The sequence below is a fragment of the Dama dama genome, chromosome 1 (assembly GCF_033118175.1).
Source record: "Dama dama isolate Ldn47 chromosome 1, ASM3311817v1, whole genome shotgun sequence".
Taxonomy (NCBI): domain Eukaryota; kingdom Metazoa; phylum Chordata; class Mammalia; order Artiodactyla; family Cervidae; genus Dama; species Dama dama.
This window is the reverse complement of record NC_083681.1, coordinates 36,847,376-36,871,379: the sequence shown is the minus strand read 5'-3', so window position 1 is coordinate 36,871,379 and position 24,004 is coordinate 36,847,376. Positions and strand designations below refer to the sequence as shown.

Genomic DNA, 24,004 nt, shown 5'->3' with positions numbered 1-24,004 from the left:
TCCACGAACCTATGGACACCTTATCTTTGACAAAGGAGGCAAGGATATACAATGGAAAAAAGACAACCTCTTTAACAAGTGGTGCTGGGAAAACTGGTCAACCACTTGTAAAAGAATGAAACTAGAACACTTTCTAACACCATACACAAAAATAAACTCAAAATGGATTAAAGATCTAAATGTAAGACCAGAAACTATAAAACTCCTAGAGAAGAACATAGGCAAAACACTCTCCGACATAAATCAAAGCAAGATCCTCTATGACCCACCTCCCAGAATATTGGAAATAAAAGCAAAACTAAACAAATGGGACCTAATGAAACTTAAAAGCTTTTGCACTACAAAGGAAACTATAAGTAAGGTGAAAAGACAGCCCTCAGATTGGGAGAAAATAATAGCAAATGAAGAAACCGACAAAGGATTAATCTTTGGCTACTTTCACAAGATATCTAGAATCTACCACCTCTCACTGTTACTACTGCCCTGGTCCAAGTGACCAACATTTCTTGCCTAAATAACCTTCTCAGGGTCTCCCAGTTTCTTCTCTTGCCCCTGCTTCAGTCTATTTTGCAACAAAATACCCAGAATGATCCTGTTAAAACCCAAATAAGTTATGCCCTTCTTTTCAATGGCCTCCTATCCCACTTAAAGGCCAAAGTCTTTACAATGATGTAAAAGATCCTCTCTGATCTCATTTCTACTCTTCTCCCTTTTATTCACATCTTAAACTTATCTCCACACTCACCAGCCATACTGGTCCCTTGATGTTTCTTACATATAGATGGCTTCCTTCTTCCTCCCATCTTAAGGGTCTTTGCATTTGCTATTATCTCTGCCTATAAGGGTTTATTCTACAATATTCACATCACTAGTTTCTGCAATTGCTTCAGGTCTTTGTTCAAATATTACCTTCTTCATACATTCTTACTCAAATACACCAGTTTAGATTGCAATACTTCTTTCCCACTCTCTTTCCCCTCTCTTCTCTATTTTTCCCCCACAACAGTTCTTATGTTAGTTACTTTTATAATTTACGCTTGCTTACCCTCCACCCACTAGAATATAAACTCAGCAGGGCAGTGACATTTATAGACTACAATATCAAAAAGACTAGAAAATTGTAAGAAACATAACAAGTGCTTTATGATAATTTTTTATAAATTAAGCATAATGAGAAGTGTGCTTTAGCATAAATACATTGGAATGAATGAGTAGAGTGGAGTGGATGGGGACAGACTGAAGGTGAGGAAACAATTTAAGACCATGTCGCTGCAGTGTGGATATAAGCTGATGATAACTTTTGAACCATGTTAGTAACAAAGAGAATGGAAAACAGAAGACAAATACGAGACATTTGCAAATAAATTGGACTAGAAATGGCAATTCTATGATGCATGGAGGAAATGCAGGGATCAAGTATGACTTGAAGTGATGATGATATTTTATACGAACAGGAAATATAAAAAGAGAGACCAACAACAAGCATAATGAAAAAATGCTCAATATCACTAGTCATTAGAGAAATGCAAATCAAAGTCACAATGAGATATAACCTCACACCTGTTAGAATGGCCATCACTAAAAAGACAAGAGATAACAAAGGTTATGAGGATATGGATAAAGGGGAACCCTTGCACACTGTTGATAGGAGTGTAAACTAGTACAGACATCATGGAAAACAGTATGAAGGATCCCCCCAAAATTAAAAATAGAGCAGCCACATGATTCAGCAATTCCTCTTCAGAGAATATATTCAGAGGAAACAAAACATTAACTTGATATCTGCACTCCCATGTTCATAACAGCATTATTTATAATATTTACACTAGCATTATTTACATTATTTACAATAGTCAAGACAATAGCTGGAAACAATCTGTGTCCATCAATCATAAAAAATAAGGAAAGCCTCCTATTTGGAACAACATGGATGGAACTTGAGGGCATTAAGTGAAATAAGTCAGACTGAGGAAGACAAATACTGCATGATCTCACTCCTATGTGGAATCTAAAAAAAAAAAAAAAAAAACTTGTAGAAAAAGAGATCAGATTTGTGGTTATCAGAAGTAGAAGTAGGAGTGAGGGCAGGGGGAACTGGAGGGAAAAAAAAGAACAAGAAATAAACACAAGAAAAATAGAAAAATAAATACTAGGAATTTAATATACAATATGACTATAGTTAACACTGCTATATAATATCTATGAAAATTGTTAAGAGAGCAAATCCCAAGAGTCCTCATCACAAGGAAAACAATTTTTCTTTTAATGTACCTATATCAGATAATGGGTGAATTAAAATTACTGAAGTAATCATTTCACAATATATGTAAGTCAACCTATCATGCTGTGCACTTTGAACTTACATAGTGATGCATAAAAATTATATCTCAATAAAACTGGGGGAAAAAGAGAAGCAGATTTATGTAGAAATGATACTGATTATTCATTTTGGATAAACATTGTAAACAAAAAAGAGGAAGAAAATTTAATCTAATTAATTCACGTCAGAAATAAGGAGCCTAAAATTTTCTTTGACACTCATTTCTGAAGATCCTACTGTTCTTCATATTCAGATACACTCCAAATCTGGAACGAAGATGGTTACTCATTAGTTTAAGTGGTTTGGTATGTGCTACTTCTACTAAAACACGGCTTCTTATAGAAAGCACAGTACATACTTCTGAGGAGCAAGGAAAGATGCTAAGGATAAGCACCTGGGAGAAAATAGCTTTTACTTTTTTCTTCTCTAAGTCCCACAGTCACCATTTCACACTCTAAGTGAGTAAACCACCCCAATCTCCTTGAGAGTTAAACCATGAGAGCTGTACACACAGGGCTCAGAACTTTCAGGAGTTACCTACACACTAGTAGAAAGAATCATGCAGGTGGAAACTGTGCTTTTTCAAGTACAACTACAATGACATGGAAATTCTGATTCACTCATGAAAGCCACTTTGATAATCAAATACAATCAAAAGACTTGTCTGTCAGCTATCCATCATTACAAATAAAATCAACAGTTTTCTCACCTTTTCTGCTGTGCCTGTCATGTATGGTAGAAAGCTGCCCCTGTGGAATGATAATGTTGTACGCCTGACTTTGTGCCAGCAAAGGCACCATATTTGAGGATTTTCTGATTTGCCTATATTAAAAATTCAAAATGCAGATTTCTAATACTGTTTTTAGGGGGATAGTTAAAAATAACTTTATTGTAGATATTCTGCAACCATGTCATGTTTTAGTTTAGAGATCCAATTTTATGTTATTATTGAAACATAGAAGTTTGGAGTTGGGAAAACCTTCGTTTACAGATAAGGCACTTGAGGCTCCAGAGATAAACTGATTTGCCAAAGGTCATTCAGCAAATTATTGGTGATCATCAAGAAAATCTAGGTCACTTTTTTTAGTTCTAAAATAACTCACAAGGCAAATTTGGCCAAAGGGTCCCAATACTCAACTTAGTGTTTTCATTGGATGTAAGTTCACCTCACATTTCTAAACTCTTTTTTTGTAAACAACTTGAATAATTGGTGTGTCTTATTTTAAAAACATACAAAATAGATAAATAAGGTGATTATAATTGGTGTTTAAGTACTTTCACCTTTATAAAACATTATAAAACAGTTGCCATATAAATACATTTAAGTGTCTATTTATAGATCATTACCAACTGAAAAAGATACCAAGCTTGAGAGGAAACGTACAGAAATTTAAGGATCAGTGGTCAAAAATTAAGATAAAGGGCCAATGAGGACTCTAATACAAGTCCAAATCAGGAAATGATTCAATTTACAAAACCTCTTTAAGAAAATATGGAAGGTCTGAGTGTAGATATATCTGTAACCTCCTATATATGCCTGTTTATCAATATTGATTTTTCCCCCAGATACCAGAGTCCAGAAATTTGTCTAGAAATTAGACAAACTAATCACAGTTTGAAACACCCACAGAAAATGTCAAAATAAAGATCCCCTCCACATTTTAAGCAATTATTGTCTAAAGAAAAGGTTTACCGTGTTGCCAAGGATGCTGCTTGGTAAATAGTTTAAATTCCTTCCACTCGAGAGAAAAAGGATCCAAAGTATATTAGCCTCTCCCCTCCCCCTCTAGTGAATTAATATTCCATGATATACACCACTGCTGATGGGGCACCTCTTTTCAATGAGCAGAGATCAGTAAATGGCTACTTCACAAAGAATAAAAATATAATTTGTAATTTAAAGTGTGTTTATTTATTTTTTTAAAGTGGTATATCCATGTTAATAAACCTTGCTTAGGGAAAAAATAAAATAGTTGCTAAGCCATGGTGAGTAATTAGCCTTTTACCATCCCCTTTCTTCAAGAATGCTTCCTCCTGAGCTGGTTCTTTTAAATAGCTCCAGTCCTGGCTGCCTTTGTTGGGCTTGAAAATTGTTCACATATGAGAGAAATTAAGCTCTCATTTAACAGAGACACATGCCTGTCAAGACCAGAGGAACAAAGACTAGTCCCTGGGGCCCGTTCAGCTCCCAGAGGCTGCCACTCATTCTGTTAGCAATGCTTACCCTTCATAGAATGTGTATAAAACCCAATAAATCATTTCATCTGCTGTGCTTAAAACACAAGAGCGCTGACCATTTTTCAAAGTGTTTTCTCTTATACAACTTCACAGCTAGTTAGTTAAAATTTAATAAAAAAAAAAAAGGTCTTCTATTTATTTTTTTCAGAATGTAGTTAAGACTTTCTTAGCCAAAAAGGTAATGAGAATGTTCCCAAACACTGTCAGCATAAATGAAGAGGCATTGTCTCCTTAGATTTCTTCCCAGATATCTTTCCTTCATTTTACAGTTAATAATTAGAACACCCATTTTATGAATTACCAGTGCACCACCCAGCTGCTTTTCAACCCAGATTCAAGAGCTAGCTCTGGCAAAAATGAAATTGTTAAGGACCAGAATGGGACAGACTTGCTCTTCTATTCAAACTCAATATATTTTGTCCCTTCACAAACACACAGCCAACATGAGTTCTTTCAGGGTGGAGCTTAAAACTACTACTGAACAGCCAGGTCTTTTTACTAGGAAAGTGAAAGTCTTTTTATAAACCAAACCAAAATACTCCCTCATACAATCTCATTTCCTAAGAAAATATGATCTTCAAGCTTTCTTAAGGAGAAAAGACAATATTAACTTTTTCACAGAAATCTTCTCTGTATTGTCCCTCACCTCATTCTCTCACCTACTCCTCCCGCCGGGGGAAGATATGGAGTCTACGTGAAAGACTAAAGACAAGACTTTAAAAGCCTTCCAGCTTGGAGCGACTCATCCAAAATAGGGCAAAAGGCTGTGGACAAAATGAGTATCAGTCCATATTAATAAAATAAATACTTAACTAAAAAGTAAAATGATTGTTTAACCTGACTGTGTTGCATGTAGAGCAAACTTACCAAAGATTTACTCTAGTAATGTTAATCTTTCCACAGAAACACTGGGAGTTCTAGGGCTGACAGCTTCAATTCCCAACATGCTATGAAACCCCAAATAAGAAGCTGGTAGCACAAGGAACTTCACCCTGCTCCACAGGGGGAGAAAAAGCAGATCTGGATTTGATAAGTAAAACCAGATCTACACAATGGTTATATGGTAAAGCCCTGCAATTAATGGAGACCATAAACAGTTCAAGAAGCTGGCACGGCAGTAGTTTCTCCAGAATAGGTTTCACTCATATCCAGTTAGATATTAATCAAATGTACAACTGGCATAAGTGCTCTGTGCAAAAACAGATAAACTGTAGATGTGCTTTAGTATAAAAGAAAAAAAGAAAGAAATAGAAGTGCATCAGATGCTTTTACATTCATATTTATGTATCATTCCTGAATGATTTATCATTTTTAAAATAATAAATTATTTTCATTTTTAAACCATAAATCACATCCTGCAGGCCTTAGCAGATGCAGATGTCAGAATATGGTAGTACAACAAAATTAATTAAATAACCCTTGAAAAAATAAAACAAAGTTTATTTATAAAAAATGACATTAAGGTGAACTGCCTAATAAGAACATGGATTTGCTTAAATAAAACATTATATGGTTCTGTTTTAGATTCATCCCTAAAGCCCTGAAAGATATTAGAATTTTAGTGAGTAATTACCCTATTTACTTCAAACAAAATGGGAGGAAATTGGAAAACCATATTAAACTACTACACATCAGAAATGAAATTCTCTCATTCTTTATCTTGCAACCCAATGAATAAATTGTAGTTGGAAAATTTATTGGGACTAGGAGATAAAACCTAACAAGCCAGAAATGAGGAAATGGCCAAAAGAATAGCCACATCAACATTATGCTTCAAGCAGTAAACCCACTCCCAGGAAGCATAACCAAGAAGTCTCCCTTTCACAGCGTAATTGTTTTCAGACAGTCTAAACCACACTCGGCACCACCCCCACAGTTAAACAAAGTTCTAACTACTTAACACATCTCCTTTCAAATGAAAATGCAACACTTGGGGTGAAAACAAGAGAGACTAGGAAAAGGTGTTATATGCTATACATGCCACTGACATAATACTTCTCTAGGATATGCTGTAATTTCCTGCAATTAATATGTTAGCAAAGCTGTAAGGATTTTTTCCCCTAAAATTATAATATTTCACTTGCAACACTAAAATTAAGTTTGTGTCACCCTTTCCATTATACAACTCTAATGCCAGGAGTTTGTCATTGGCTGCAGAAATGTGTTTGGTGTGGCCTGAAAGCAGGCATTTACAGGCCCTCTTCCTAAATGTGTTTCTCTAAAAATCCCCCTTAGCCATTATTTCATGTGGCAGGAATTACAAGCCATCACAAAACTCCACAAAGGAAACATGAATTTGACCTCATAATTCAAAACCTTTCAATGGTTTAAAATGCAAACATTCCTAAGTGGACATGGCTTATGCTGTGGCCAAAATTGACATTTGCCTGAAAGCTTTGCAGCAAAGACTACCTACTGCTCTCCATGTTCTAAGAACCAGAGTTAATTTCCATTATCTAGAATCACAAAGTCAGAGTCACAAAGAATTTTAGGAATAATTTTGTACAATGATCCTTATTCCTAAATGTATGGAAAATGAGAATCAGTGTAGAAGAGTAGTTTGTCAGAGGTACTGTCATTACAAGCAGACCAAAGACTAGGGGCAGTCACCTTGAGGCCAAGCCTATGCGTCTTTCTGCCATTCTATGTGTCCCTAATCCTATTCTGTTTCTCAGCGGGGACTGTGTCTTCAATAGAAGGGCGAAGAAAGAGTTTTGGTGAGAGTAGATCAATAATTATCTCTACATCTTCTCTTTCCCTAGACCTGAAATCGTGGCCTTTCTGAGGTGTAGGGAACAAACAAATCTATGGAATTAATTCAGTGACATAGGCAAAGTTGGGAAAATTAGTAAGAGATGAAGCAGGCATAGAGACGAAGACAGTAAGATAGTCTGAAAGCACTGGAAAGATCTGTATCTGTGTGTTTTTTTCAGCTATTTAGATACCTGGTTGTTATTTTGATTAACTGAGCGCTCTATGAAGGAAACCAGAAATGTTATAACAGTCAAGTTGTAAGATTTGATTATCTATTTGGTGAATACAATCTATTGAGGTGATGACAAAGGACAGATATCTCCTCCTTTTCTGTTACCTGTATTTTTAAAGTAAAATAATAATAAAGTTAATTATAAAAGCAATGTATCCTTTTGCAATCTTTTTTAAAATGCCTATTTTTATATAGCCAAGATTGTACTGTATTTAGATTATTATGTTCTAGGGTTTTTTCCGCCATCTAATGTTATGTTGAAAGCATTATCCTAAATCATTAAAAATTACTTGTCATTATCATTATTAACAGTCTATAACAGCTGATCACATGAACATACCATAATAAATTTAATAATTTTCCTAATATTGAAAACAAGGATCTTTCAATGTACGTTTACTTTTTTTAACTGGTTTTCTTATACAAAAGCAACGTGTTAAAAAAAATTAAACTAATCTAAAACAATAAAATAGTTTACAATTCTGCTACACAAGTCATTTGCCTTTGTAATCTTAACGATTTGAGGTATACTGTATATCACCAATCTGGCTTTCCATAGTCAGGGCCCAATTTTATTGAGAATGATAGATACTGTATTCATATGGGGGCCATGGACCTAAACATAGGGTATGGAATCCACCTTAAAATGGACTCCAGGAAAGGGCCCTGTCAGAGACCAGTGTATGTGACAATACACAATAGAATGAAATCAGATGATCTTAACAGAAAAACAGCTGTTGTGTGGAGGCCAATTTCTTTTTTTTTTTCCCCAATTATTTTTATTAGTTGGAGGCTAATTACTTTACAATATTGTAGTGGTTTTTGCCATACATTGACATGAATCAGCCATGGATTTACATGTGTTCCCCATCCCGATCCCCCCTCCCGCCTCCCTCCCCATCCCATCCCTCTGGGTCTTCCCAGTGCACCAGCCCTGAGCACTTGTCTCACGCATCCAACCTGGGCTGGTGATCTGTTTCACACTTGATAATATACATGTTTCGATGCTGTTCTCTCAGATCATCCCACCCTCGTCTTCTCCCATAGAGTCCAAAAGTCTGTTCTATACATCTGTGTCTCTTTTTCTGTTTTGCATATAGGGTTATCGTTACCATCTTTCTAAATTCCATATATATGCGTTAGTATACTGTATTGGTGTTTATCTTTCTGGCTTACTTCACTCTGTATAATGGGCTCCACCTCATTAGAACTGATTCAAATGAATTCTTTTTAATGGCTGAGTAATATTCCATTGTGTATATGTACCACAGCTTTCTTATCCATTTGTCTGCTGATGGGCATCTAGGTTGCTTCCACGTCCTGGCTATTATAAACAGTGCTGCGATGAACATTGGGGTACACGTGTCTCTTTCAGTTCTGGTTGGTTTCCTTGGTGTGTATACCCAGGAGTGGGATTGCTGGGTCATATGGCAGTTCTATTTCCAGTTTTTTAAGGAATCTCCACACTCTTCTCCATAGTGGCTGTACTAGTTTGCATTCCCACCAACAGTGTAAGAGGGTTCCCTTTTCTCCACACCCTCTCCAGCATTTATTGCTTGTAGACTTTTGGATAGCAGCCATTCTGACTGGCATGAAATGGTACCTCATTGTGGTTTTGATTTGCATTTCTCTAATAATGAGTGATGTTGAGCATCTTTTCATATGTTTGTTAGCCATCTGTATGTCTTCTTTGGAGAAATGTCTGTTTAGTTCTTTGGCCCATTTTTTGATTGGGTCATATATTTTTCTGGAATTGAGCTTCAGGAGTTGCTTGTATATTTTTGAGATTAATCCTTTGTCTGTTGTTTCATTTGCTATCATTTTCTCCCATTCTGAAGGCTGTCTTTTCACCTTGCTTCGAGTTTCCTTCATTGTGCAAAAGCTTTTAGGTTTCACTAGGTCCCATTTGTTTATTTTTGCTTTTATTTCCAATATTCTGGGAGGTGGGTCATAGAGGATCTTGCTGTGATTTATGTTGGAGAGTGTTTTGCCTATGTTCTCCTCTAGGAGTTTTATAGTTTCTGATCTTACATTTAGATCTTTAATCAATTTTGAGTTTATTTTTGTGTATAGTGTTAGAAAGTGTTCTAGTTTCATTCTTTTAGAAGTGATTGACCAGTTTTCCCAGCACCACTTGTTAAAGAGGTTGTCTTTTTTCCATTGTATATTCTTGCCTCCTTTGTCGAAGATAAGGTGCCCATAGGTACGTGGATTTATCTCTGGGCTTTCTATTTTGTTCCATTGATCTATATTTCTGTCTTTGTGCCAGTACCATACTGTCTTGATGACTGCGGGTTTGTAGTAGAGCCTGAAGTCAGGCAGGTTGATTCCTCCAGTTCCATTCTTCTTTCTCAAGATTGCTTTGGGTATTTGAGGTTTTTTTGGAGGCCAATTACAAAAGCACAACTTCATTTTCCTTTGTCTAGGTATCCACCCTTCCATTACACATATTCTAGCCACAAGCTGGAAGTCCTCCAGGAGTAGACTACATGTTTGCTTTATCACTGCTGCTGCTGCTGCTAAGTCGCTTCAGTCGTGTCCGACTCTGTGAGACCCCATAGACGGCAGCCCACCAGGCTCCCCCATCGCAGGGATTCTCCAGGCAAGAACACTGGAGTGGGTTGCCATTTCCTTCTCCTTGCTCTATCACTAACCTGGTCTAACTGATTGTCTAAGACTATCCTCCAGCTAGAACCCAATATTTCAATTTTGCATCCTCCTCTCTACTTTTCCAAAGACAAATATCAGGTCATCTAACAGTTTCTACTCTCCATCTAAACTTCAAACATAAAATCTAGAAACTTGAGTCTGCACAAAGCATTGCAAAGAATTACATAGAATAGAGTGGAGAGGAAACTTGGAATTAGGTTTTCTTTTCCTTGAACCTCTGTTATTCATCACTAAGGAAGGTAATAGCTTCCAACTCATGTGCACTTTCTTCCTCTCCACCACCTTCTGCATCTAAGCTCATTCTTCTACCACTATAACCATGTTGATTCCTTCAAACTCCAGCCTCCAGATACTAAGCTGCTTATCTAGAAGCCATCATAACCAGACCATGTTACCTGTTTCCTCAGAAACCTGGTGTGTGGGTCAAGAAGCAACAGTTTGAATTGGACACAGAAAAACTGACTGGTTCAAGATTGGAAAAGGAGTAAGACAAGGCTGTATATCGTCACCCTGCTTATTTAAGTTCTATGCAGAGTAGATCATGTGAAATGCCATGGTTGGATGACTCACAAGCTGGAATCAAAATTGCGAGGAGAAATACCAACAACCTCAGATATGCAATAATATCACTTCAATGGCTCAAAGTGAAGAGAAACTAAAGAGGCTCTTGATGAGGGTAAAAGAGAAGAGTAGAAAAGTTGATTTGTAACTCAACATTAAAAAAACTAAGATCATAACATCTGATCCCATCACTTCATGGCAGATAGAAGAAGAAAATGTGAAAGCAGTGAAAGATTTTATTTTGGGGGGCTCCAAAATCACTGTGGACAGTAACTGCATCCACAAAATTAAAAGACACTTGCTCTTTGGAAGGAAAGCTATGACAAGCCTAGACAGCATATTTAAAAACAAAAAAGAAACAGACATGTCACTTTGCCAGTAAAGATCCTTATAGTCAAAGCTATTTATTTTCTAGTAGTCATGTATGGATTTGCGAGTTGGACCATAAAGAAGGCTGAGCACTGAAGAATTGATGCTTTTGAACTGTGGTGCTACAGAAGACTCCAAGAGAGTCCCTTGGTTGCAAGAAGATCAAACTAGTCAATCCTAAAGAAAATCAACCCTGAATATTCATTGGAAAGACTGATGCTCAAGCTCCAATAGTTTAGCCACCTGATACGAAGAGCTGACTCACTGGAAAAGACACTAATGCTGGGAAAGACTGAAGACAAAAGGAGAAAGAGGAGGCAGAGGATGAGATGGTTAGATAGCATCACTGACTCAGTGGACATAGTTTGAGCAAAATCCAGGAGATAGTGGAGGACAAAGGAGACTGGAGTGCTGCAGTCTAAGGGGTCTTAGAGAGTCAGACACTACTGAGTGACTGAATAACAACATCATAATGTTCACAATTTTCAATGAAATGCAAGTCTGGAGGAAGAAGAGACTAATAGCCACAGCACGGGGAAAGGGTCCTTTAGAACAAATACCTAAACCAGCAGCTAGAGATCCTTCTTCTCCCAGAAGTTTCAGTCCTCTCTTTGCCTCCTTAGACACCGTTCAGTGATATTAATCCTAAAGTGCCCTGTATTTAACTATATATAAATTAACAAAAGACTTCTGCCACATCTAACTTTAAAAATGCCAAGCTAAGACTTACATCTTTTATTAAATAACAATACAAAAGTTAATGCTTTTCTTTTTGGGAAACTGGTTCTTGACCTCATCACTTTTGAAAGGGAACAAAAGTGATTAGAGAATCAAAAGTAAAATCAGTTTTCTTGGGGTTTTCCCCTCTTTTCCTATGAATAATACAACTAAAGGATGTATAAGGAAGAACCAACATTTGAGAGGCTGGGAAATGAATGATTTCCAGCATTGGAACAACATGGCCTGTTACAGTATGTTCACCTTGTCAACATGTTCAAGCAGCAGAGTCAGCCTGGCTGAGAGCTCTTTCCAGCTGCACAAATCTTAGCCACTGTAGAAACTCATCTGTAGACATTTTAAGATAAAAACCTTCCACTGAAGTGTATATTTAACAAAAGTCATGACTATGACATGACTGGGGATGAACTTTACTCTTATTCTGATTTGTGAATTCCTTAACTTTCATTGTTTAATGCTACAACTTTAACATTTCTTAATGGATTGGGTGGTAGCTAAAATGAATTCAGTGTCTCACACTGAGACATTACACCTTTTGCATCGTTTATTTTCTTTTATTTTGAACAAGTAAAAATATCTGACTCTAACATTCATAACTTTGAGTGGGAGTTACTTTATGTGAATTAAAAATGGTTATGTCAGTATATCCTTTAAAATTTAAAAGATATTTCTCTGTGCTATATCAAGTGTCACACAGTATATCAATTTTTATTTCCCATCTCTCAAGTCTGGTATGCATACTGTTTAACTTCTTAAATTCTAAGTACAGACATAATTCACAAAAGCTGGGCAAATGCTTGACTTACAGGAGATGGCATACATAAGATTTATATGAACAACTTTATTTTAAACAAGCAGGACTTTTGCATTTTGTGCTGCTACATCACTAACTTCATCTGTGTATTAAAAAAAAAAAAAAGCTATAAAATAAATTGAAAAGGTTCATTTACTACCGCACAAGCACTACTGATCTAATAGAAAAGCCCGTTTTAGTGTGAAAAGTAGAATTTGACCCTAATTTCTAGAATAAAATGCCACATTCCTTTTTAGACACTCTCCAGGCAGCTCTACCTAATTCTTGGTCAATCATCTCTGAGTACCTGATAAACCTTACTCTCCTCTTACTGACAATTAAAATAGTTCTCATTTGGCAGTCAGAGAAATTTTTGTCCTTTCTTATGCTTGAGACTGCCCTGGTGATACTAATTGATTACAGTACTTGCACATTGATTATCCTATATTCACATCACTAATTTGTGGGTTCTAAATATGCATATGTATGTAAATATAAACATGCTAAACATGTAGTCACAAAATATGTGCATGTGCGTTTCACTGTTAGGGACTCTGAAATTATTCCTATAGCTCATACAACAATAATGATAGTGATAGATAAAATGCATTGAGCACTTAATAGAGTTTTTTTTAAATGATGATCTTTAATCCCACAGCTAGTAAGGTACTATCATTATTCATCTTTTTAGGAATTAGGAAACACAGGCTCAGAGACATGAAGTAACTTTTGTTATAGCTAGTAAGTAGCAAAACATGTCACAGAGCTAATAAGTAGTAGAACTGGAAGTTAAATCTTGATTTATTTGTCCCTGATACTTGTGCTGGTTCTAGATTACATACACTCTGAAGCAATGCATTATATTCTTTCTACCTTCTATTTATATGTACAAATCCAACTTAAAAGTACATTTAGATTCATACATTTCTCATATATATCATATTAGCCAATTTCACAGAAAAAATAATTTTAAACCACTGTCATTCACTGCTCACTTTCAACACTGCAGAAGATTGCTATAAAAACAAGTACCTATATTAAAGGTGACTGAGCTTCAGCATAGAGACCTATCACTTTTAAGCCCCTAGAAAGTACTGGGTAGGCCAAAAATGCATTTGGATCCATAGAATTTTTTGGCCAACTCAATTTATCACTAAGACGTTTATATGTAAATACCAAAAGAATTGGGCTTCCCAGGTGGCGCTAGTGGTAAAGAAGTGAAGTGAAGTGAAAGTTGCTCTGTCGTCCATGGACTATACAGTCCACAGAATTCTCTAGGTCAGAATACTGGAGTGGGTGGCCTTTCCCTTCTCCAGGGTATCTTCCCAACCCAGGGATCGAACCCAGGTCTCCCACATTGCAGACAGATTCTTTACCAGCTGAGCCACAAACCTGCCTGCTAATGCAAGAAACTTAAGACATTCGGGTTTGATCCTTGGGTCAGGAAGATCCCCTGGAGGAGGGCATGGCAACCCACTCCAGTATTCTTGCCTGGAGAATCCCATGGACAGAGAAGCCTGGCAGGCTACAGTCCATAGGACTGCACAGAGTTGGACATGACTGAAGCAACTTAGCATGCATGCACCAAAAGAATCACTCAGCCATAAATATATTTCATACCATGTTACAAAAAGATCCCAATTTTGTTCTTTTTATCTCTTTCTTTGTGAGAATGCAGCCAAAGTTGTACTAGTTCTGAGATATAAACTGATTCTAACAGCCAATCTTCTTTTTCTTTTTCTATTTAAGGATAAAGAGAGTGTAATGAGATTTTAGATGTTAGGTATTTTTATCCACATTTTACAAACTGGGAAACTAAAGTGCACTAAGATTTTCATATCACAAAAAGGGCAAATGGAGATACAACCTGGAATGCTGGAAATAGTACTAGTCTAGAAGTCAAGGACAGTTGGCTTCCACTCATGTCTCTGACAACATGTAGCTTTTTAAGCCTGGATGAGTTGTCCATGCCTCAGCTTCCTTGTATAAAGTAAAGGATTTGCACTAGAGAAAGAGTCCCAAAGGAATTTCAAAGAAAAACAGAAGTGGGAACTTACATATATTTGGGAACTCTTTATTTTACCAACTAAAATTACTAGAAAACAAAGAAATGAAGCACACGCCATCCATTATCACCTATGCTTCATAAAAGGAAAGGGCATTTTAATTCCAAAAAAAGAAAAAACATAAACTTAGGGTTATTTTTATGTATAGCTTAACAGTAAACTCACTATATTGTTGTACAATAGGAATAGGTACCCACCCTACCCCTGGTCAGTGAGTGAGAGCCGTGAGGACCACTAGAGGATGTGTCCAAGTTTAACACTCTGTGAAAGCAGAAGAAGGAAAGCGGAACATCTGAAATCTCTCAGTGTAGTGCTCCTGCAATACAGTCTTAAAATTCCATCATTAAAGAACTATCTCTACAACCTTTGCCATATCCAAGTACCCAATTATTACTTACTCATAGTTTTATTTAAATTGACTTTTTTTTTTTGCTTAAATACATTTATTTCAAAAGCACTACCTCAAATAGAAAACCAATAGGAAATTCAGTAGAAAATCACTTGTCATACGTAAATGATAATGTAACAATAAAAATAAAAGTTTTACTTTAGTTCTAAGCACTATTGTCCCCCAAAGCTCTGAGACTAAGATGATCTCTCTCGCCTACAAAGAGAGAGATTAGCACAACCTAAAAAGGGTTTAAAGTGTACTAACACTAAACTGAGCCCTCAATGTAATCAGAGAGATCAAGGGGAAAAGAGCTGCTTTTTCCCTGGGGAACTGATTCAATGTTATGTAATGTCATATGCTGGCACCACCTGGATCATCCGCCCACTGGGCTCCGTACCCTCCTGCCCCTTAAGAAGTAATGCACTCTCCCACTCTTCTTTAATCCCAGAAAGAAGCAGAGGCTTTGGCTTCCTTGAATTTTCCCTGATTTGAGAAGGAGCCGGGGAGTAAAGTCTGAGAGATAAGCGGAAGTAGATAAGATACAAAAGGGAGAGTCACCTATAGAGAGTTCAGGAAACTGAACGATAGTGCATGAAAAGCATTGAGATTCACCATCAGGCTCTGGTCAGCTGAATGAGATCTTTGCCATAAGAAAATAGGTAGCAAGCTGATTAATAATTCTATATAGCAGCTAAAAGGATCTGGTTCGGTATAACTTCTTTTTATTTCTAGATCCACTCCAACTTTAACCATCTAGCATGATTAACTCACGCAGAGTTTCTAATCCACAGTAAGAATTTATATTTTTATCTAAGGACATTGCTATTCATGAATTATAGCAGCTTTACCTATTCTTTATAATTCAGAAACTTCATTATTAAAATGTTACAAGCAGGCTATAGAGCATCTATCATTACTTAAAAAGTTAATTCGATTACATAAAAGAAATAATTAGATTTGCATTTTTATCTTGGATTTAAACTTTCAAAGATCACAGCAGCCTGCCCATGGGCAATTAAAAACAGCATACAGAAGAGAAATAGAGGAGACAGGGTCTGTTTTTCCTGGCTAATTCAAAATTGAAGATAGAATTACAAAATATTTTAAGGGTTTGCTGAAACTGGGGGCTAATCCTAGACTTCTAAGCTTTGTTTAGAACTCTCATTTCATTGCCAGAGTATCAGATACACATACAATGCTAATAGAAGTATCGAATTACTTTCAATGGGTTTATTTAGTCCTGTTCAGAGGCTGTTGAAAGGAGATCCCTTACCTGATCAATAACACCCCAAAAAGGACCATTTGCTAGAGCCAAAACAGGAGCAGTGTAATTGCTTTTTGTTTATCAATGCTAAATACAATTCACAAAGAGATATAACATATACAATGTAAAACAGAGGAACTATGTGAGATTCCAAGGTTCCTTACTTTCCTCAGTCTTTCTGCTGTCTGTGCAGCCAATTCCAAAAGACAATAAATGCAAGGTCCAGCTCTTAAAATTAGAGGTCAATTAGATACTAAATGATGAAGCATATCTTCAAATATATATCTATTATTATTATCCTGGCAAAAAATTAATTAACCAGGTCATGCAGGCCATGAAGGCTAATGTACAAAGTAATTATTTCTGATCTTTAGACAACTACTTCACATAAAAAGGTAGTCCTTATTCTGCTCAGCAGATACCTGAAATGCCTGTAGTTAATCATATTGAAAGAAACAAGAGGCAAGGTTTATCTCCTTAAAAGGTGAGAGTACATCTCAAGTTATTCTGTTTAATGGTTTAAGAACAATCACCTCTCTACTCATAATATTAATACGTCTACTGGTTATGTAGGAAGAAAGGAGAACACACATTTAATGGCACTCCACCACATGACAAACACATAGACGCACAAAATATGCAAACAGCACAGATGAATATATTATAATCAAAACAGAAAACACTATGTATGAAAAATACTCACATACTCCTAAAGAATAGAGTGACGCTTCAGTGAAGAGACAAACACTCGGTTGTATAAATAAGCAGCATGTATAATTAGAGCATTTAAAAGAGAAGTTTTCAGATAAGAGAAAGAGTATCTGCAAAGCAGCAGCAATGGCATTAGTTCAGGCCTTCCACAGACTGAGTTCATCATGTAATTCATGTATTAAACAGTGACTGAAAGACAATGAATATTGTATATTAATCATGCTAAGTCACTTCAGTCATGTCTGAAACATGTCTGGAAACGCTTCAGTTATTTCCTTCTTCAGGGGATCTTCTCAACCCAGGGATCAAATCCGCATCTTTAATCTCTCATTGCATTGGCAAGCAGATTCTTTACCACTAGCCCCACCCGGGAAGCCCATATATTAATCATAATGATTAACAAATAACCACAAACTTCAAGTTTCACAATTTTACCCATAACAGTATATGTTTATTAATTAACTGAATCACTGGCTCTGGCCCTGGAAGCCAAATGCCAAATAAAATCCCAACCAACCAGTTCCTTCATCTTTTTTTTTTTTCAGTTCCTTCTTAAGAGACTACTGTTGACAGGTCAGTGATGTGAGGAGAGGACACTGTCTATATAGTACACAACACAGCCACTTGAATCAACTCCAAAATTGGGGTCTAAAGAGACATGAATATACAGATCACACCATTCAGGTCTGAAAAACAGAAAGTGTCTGATAGAGATATTTTAATAAAGTGAATTCTCTTGCAAAGATTAAGTTCTAGCAACAAAATGCTGTCACTAAATATGTTTCTACTGACATTCTATCAAAACCAAAAAATATGATATGTCCATGAAGAATATCTTCTCTAGATTCTAAAACCATGACATGGTCAAATGAAGTTAGATGAATAAATATATGGATGGATCAAGAAATCAAGAGTTATAAAATATTTTCTAGTTTGCTTAGATTAGACTTATATTTAATGACTGATTAAAATGTTGTAAATATGTGCTGATATATCCAATGAATTCAAAGTGAATTTTGTTTACTAGTCAATATAATTCATAAATAAAATGCTTCAAAAGACTGACTAAGATACTATGGTGCATTGTGGGAGACAAGGAGAAAGAAATTACTGAAGCAGTTATTTGTTCTTTGGAATTACAACAAGAGCAATATTCCCAAATTCAAGGATCCATATTCCATGATCTGTTAGTTTTGCTTTCCACAAACTTGATAAAAACTGTGCTATTTCTGTCCATGCTAAGTTGCTTCAGTCCTGTCCAACTCTTTGCAACCCTATGGACTGCAGCCTGCCAGGCTCCTCTGTCCATGGGATTCTCCAGGCAAGAATACTGGAGTGGGTTGCCATGCTCTCCTCCAGGGGATCTTCCCTACCCAAGGAGCAAACCCACGTCTCATGTCTCCTGCACTGGCAGGTGAGTTCTTTACCACTAGCACCACCTGAAAAGCCCCATTTCTGTCCTGCAAATATAAAAAATGTCTAACTTTTTGGCCTCATATCCAGGGAATTATCTGGGAGAAATATCAATAACCTCAGATATGCAGATGATACCACCCTTATGGCAGAAAGTGAAGAAGAACTAAAGAGCCTCTTGATGAAAGTGAAAGAGAAGAGTGAAAAAGTTGACTTAAAGCTCAACATTCAGAAAACTAAGATCATGGCATCTGGTCCTATCACTTCATGGCAAATAGATGGGGAAACAGTGGAAACAGTGGCTGACTTTATTTTTCAGGGTGCCAAAATCACTGCAGATGGTGATTGCAGCCATGAATTTAAAAGACGCTTCCTCCTTGGAAGGAAAGTTATGACCAACCTAGATAGCATATTAAAAAGCAGAGACATTACTTTGTCAACAAAGGTCCACCTAGTCAAGGCTATGATTTTTCCAGTGGTCATGTATGGATGTGAGAGTTGTTCTGTGAAGAAAACTGAGCACCGAAGAATTGATGCTTTTGAACTGTGCTGTTGGAGAAGACTCTTGAGAGTCCCTTGGACTGCAAGGAGATCCAACCAGTCCATCCTGAAGGAGATAAGTCCTGGGTGTTCATTGGAAGGACTGATGTTGAAGCTGAAACTCCAATACTTTGGCCATCTGACTCAAAGAGCTGACTCATTTGAAAAGACACTGATGCTGGGAGGGATTGGGGTCAGGAGGAGAAGGGGACAACAGAGGATGAGATGGTTGGGTGGCATCACCAACTCAATGGACGTGAGTTTGGGTAAACTCCAGGAGTTGGTGATGGACAGGGAGGCCTGGCGTGCTGTCGGTCATGCGGTTGCAGAGTTGGACATGACTGAGCAACTGATCTGATCTGATCCAGGGAATTACTTACTATGTAACAGATTAGAGGAATCACCATTTTCCCCAAAGCACAAACAGGGATTGGAATTCACTAAGCAAACAGCCTCCTAAAATATCTGTTGCTATTAAAGAATTTTAAAAACAATTTAAAGTTATTAACCTGATTTTTTAAATGGTAAAAATTGACTCATCAAAAATACAAAAACACTGGTTCGCAAAATCATTCATTTTACGATTTCATCATGGCATAAAGACCATGCATGCGTGCTAAGTCTCTTCAGTTGTGTCTGACTCTTTGTGACCCTTTGGACTCTAGTCTGCCAGGCTCCTTTGTTCATGAGATTCTCCAGGCAAGAATACTGAAGTGGACTTCCATGCCCTCCTCCAGGGGACTTTCCGACCCACGGATGAAAACCATGTCTCTTGGGTCTCCTGCATTGGCAGGCGGGTTCTTAACCACTAGTCCCACCTGGGAAGTCCACATAGTCTTAAAAGTATCTCTTTAAAAATTTAGTTATAATTTACCAATGTGAAATTACATTAAAATTATATTCAAGGAAAAAAATACATAAATGAAATAATTTCTAACTACATATACAGAATAAGTTTTGAATGACTGCAAATAAAAAAAATAAGCTCAAGGACTTTTTATAATACTATCTTAATCCTGCCTTTTCCTATTGCTAATGAAGAATTCTGCCTTTCAATGTGTGCAAATCATTCAGGTTTTCATTTGTTTCCATTATTATAGACCCAGACCTGTTTGTGTGTGGTTGCTATAATAGGTTAGACACTCTTTCCTTTCTTTTTATTACAGTTTGCAAATTCCAAAGCAACAAGTACTAATTCAGAAGTCAGCATTCTGAACTTGAAGTAAAGAACGATCTTGAACGTAATCACCTGATACTTAGGATCTATGGCCAATTGCCAAGGCTTAATCTTGCTGACCCTGTTAGGAAATAAATTCTAGAATACAAGATTTTAAAAGAAGGAAAAAGGTAAAACTTGGGATCTCAAATTGTCACTGTATTCATCCAGTTTTAGAAGAGAAGTTACATTTTGTATTTATTATTTTATTTTAATCTCTGTTTTGTTTTTAAAAAGACTGTTTCTTCATGATAGAAAAATGTTTGAAGCATTCCTTAAATCTCATATTTTGCTCAAATTAAAATGAGTCCAACAAAAGTCTCTCTCTTAAGTTTGATCATGTCTATAGCTGGCCAAAAACCTTATTTGAAAATACAGTTAACCCATTTCCCTTCCAAAAAAATAACTAAAATTCCGAATATTAAATACGTGTTAATACACAATATTAAATATTGTGTCAGAGATGAATATGTTTTGGGTAAGGAGTGTTTTCCAGTATTTGAAAAATTCTTTGCATGGTCTTATACTCGATTAGATAAACACTGACAAGACATGCAGTGAAGCAGTAGCTCAGGACAGATTAAACTGGTAATACAGATTATTGCCTCCTCTTTTCTTAAAAAATAAAATATGAATTCTTGTTACAAAGAATCCCATATTTCTAAAATTAATGTAACTATTTGGAGTCTGTCTATGATTTTTATAGTTTATACTGCTGAGATCAGGCCTGATTGGCTTCAATTTTTAAAAATTTAAACAATGAGAAATATGTATAAAATTTAAAGCAATTGAACTTCTATTTAAACACTTGAAAAACCAATGCTCTTGTCCTCTCAAATTGAATATTCTGATGAATAATATTTTAAGATCATGTTCTAGTTTCCTGAAAAAGATTTCAACTCATATAATCGTTATGACTATAGAACCATATGTAATCAATAAATGCCTATAATTCACAAAGATAATTTGAACTAATTTTGTTGCTGTTCATCTGAGATCCTCAGTACCACAGGCACACATCAGTTAAGACATCCAGTTAATGCAAGCAACTTTGGACTGAGAAGTGAAATATATTCAAAACAAATAACGAAGTAGGTAATAAAGAGGTAGTAAAAACATTAATAATAAGTAACTGATATGAGAACATCTCAGGAAATTTCTTCCATTTCTGCTTTACAAATAGGAGAAACAGAGAGTACTCTAAACAATCAGGTTATTTAACACCTACCAAGTTCTTAGAGAGGGATCTAGAGAAAAATGTAGGAAGCCACAGGCTAAAAATCTTGACCTTCGCAGTGGGAGACATACTGAAAATTCTAATAAGGGCAGAGCAAGGGAACACCTGGACAGTTATTTAATTAAGGATCTCAGCATGAGTCATAAGATATCAGGATAAGAAATTATTCCAAGATTTAATTATAAAGGCTGACTGTCCAAAATGCCAGAGACATACTATCTACTCTATTATGTTTGGATTCATTATTTTGAAACATATAGACTTGATTATGGAATACAGAATCAGAACTAATTAAAACAACAACAACAAACATTAGTTAAAACTTCCTAGTAAAGATGGACAAAGTGCCAAATTAGGTACAAATACTTCTTCAGGCACCAAATCAGTATTTTTAATTCATTGGCTACTACCCAGAACACTCAGTGTGACTACACAATGATGCAAAGATCTAAATAATTGACTTTCATTGGTAAGGTGAAATAAGTTATAACTTTATGTAAATGATTTTTAAAAACATAGGAAGGTGTAATACTAATCCCAAGGAAAGGACTAATATAATTCAGAATATTGTGCCCCAACTAGGCTGAATAATATATCCCAGTATAGAAAATATCTACAACAACCAGGAGAAACCCAGAGGCTGTGGTGGGGACATGTAACTCTGGGATCAGTATGCCTGAGGTTTAATCACCAGACAACCAGTTGTTTACTCTAAGGCTTTCTAGAAGTCACACACCCACCTATGCGCATATCCAAAAATGGAGATCACTTCCCTTACCTATGTCAAATAGCTGTTAGTTGAACTAACTGTAAAATATCTAATGGAATAACAGAAACCAGAATTCTTTCTCAGGCCATTGTAATTATGATCTCTATATTGTGTTACCCTGCCACAAAAAAAAAAAAAAAAAGAAAGGAAGAAAGAAAAGGAATTAAAAAAAGAAATTTCTAAATTATAAGCTTCTTGAAGACAATTACTAATCTTTATATTCCTTTCAGCACCTAGCAGAAATGCAGTTAATATATTAATTATTACCAACCTTTTCCTAGATCATAAGATTCTTCTCATAATTGACCCAAACAGACATCCTAACAAGCAAATAAACATAAGCCTCTATCCATGATACTATCAGACGGTAAAATACAGAGCAAGTAGTTTTGTGGCAATAAAACTAGCATGAGTATGCAACCTTGGAAACCATTATGTTTTCACTAGGTTGTATTAGTCAAATGGCAGATGGTAAAAAAGGTAAGGTTTATCCTGCTTGTGCATCACATCAGAAAAGAATGCTTAGACTTCCACCAAGTCGATATTTCCTACATCCACTTATACAACTGTGTACAACATCCTTGAATAAAAGCCCTATTGGTGCTGTTTATAATAAGAGAAGGGTGCATTTGCAGCATTTTAAATTTCATTTTCAAGGAGGAAAGTATCTAAGTATAATCAGACAAGAGTAATAAATACACAGACCTGGATCTGTTGTTGCAGAAGATTAATTTTGTGCTGCTGTTGCAGAAGTTGCTGCTGTTGTCTTGCAATCTATCAGAAATAAAATGTCATTAAGTTAAAATGAAATGCTTACACCTTTGCCATTACCTGAGGGACATCTGGTACTACAATAATGTTTTATTGTACTTCTAATATGAAATAATTCCTATAAAATGAGAGAGGCAGAATCAGAAAGTTGGAGAGAAGGGAAATATTTCAAACAGGTGCCATCTCTCTGCTTACCCCTAAATCTTGACCTGTACATGAAAACTACCCCTCTTGTATTACATTTGTGAGCAGTTCATCTGTATCTGCACTTGTCATCTGGAAAGAATGGGAGTTTCAAAATCTGATCCTTGGAGAATAAAGACAGGAAAACTCTGGATACATGTTTCTGAGGAGTTTAATTTGGATTTAAAAAGTAAAATTCATAAGCAAAGACATGAAAGAACTTTCTATTACTTAATACATGGCCTACTTTGGTGAGACCTTTTCTACTGTAAAAATTTTTTAGAACTGATAATGCTTACAAATATTGTCAGGGAATGTCAAAAGAAAAAAAAACATTAAAAAACAAAAACTTCTATCTTTTTTATTGCTGATGTAATGTGTAATGTACAAAGCATTTTTTTAAAAAACAAAATTTCATATTTATTCACATCTTTTTTATTGTAATGTGTTAGTTTTATTGTACAGGATCCACATATAAGTTTTGTATTCCCTTGCTTCATCCAACAAATTCAACATCTTAACGTGTCATCTGGTCTATAAAAAAAAACATTAACCACTTAATGCAAGCCCCATTGAAGACTGAATCTTCCCCTCAGGAGAGCAAAGAACTTCTTTAGGATAATAGTGTTTACTATAAAACATGAGTTAGGTGTCAGGCTGCTTATTACCTCAAAATCTGAGCTGCTGGAGCTTGAAACCCATGGGAATGCCCCTTAGTGAGAACACACTCACTGCCAACCTAGGAAGCCAGAGAAAAAAATGGCCAGA

The 24,004-nt window shown here is 36.0% G+C and overlaps 1 protein-coding gene across 32 annotated transcripts in view; it reads right to left on the bottom strand.

Annotated features, from left to right (window-relative positions):
- SOX6 (SRY-box transcription factor 6) overlaps window positions 1–24,004 on the bottom strand; it is a 685,495-nt gene that overhangs the window by 187,010 nt on the left and 474,481 nt on the right. For all 32 annotated transcript variants that reach the window (XM_061146939.1, XM_061146891.1, XM_061146914.1 and 29 more), the window contains one exon: window positions 22,988–23,056. In XM_061146939.1, coding sequence (XP_061002922.1) covers window positions 22,988–23,056 — 69 coding nt within the window. The remainder of the gene's footprint in view (window positions 1–22,987; window positions 23,057–24,004) is intronic.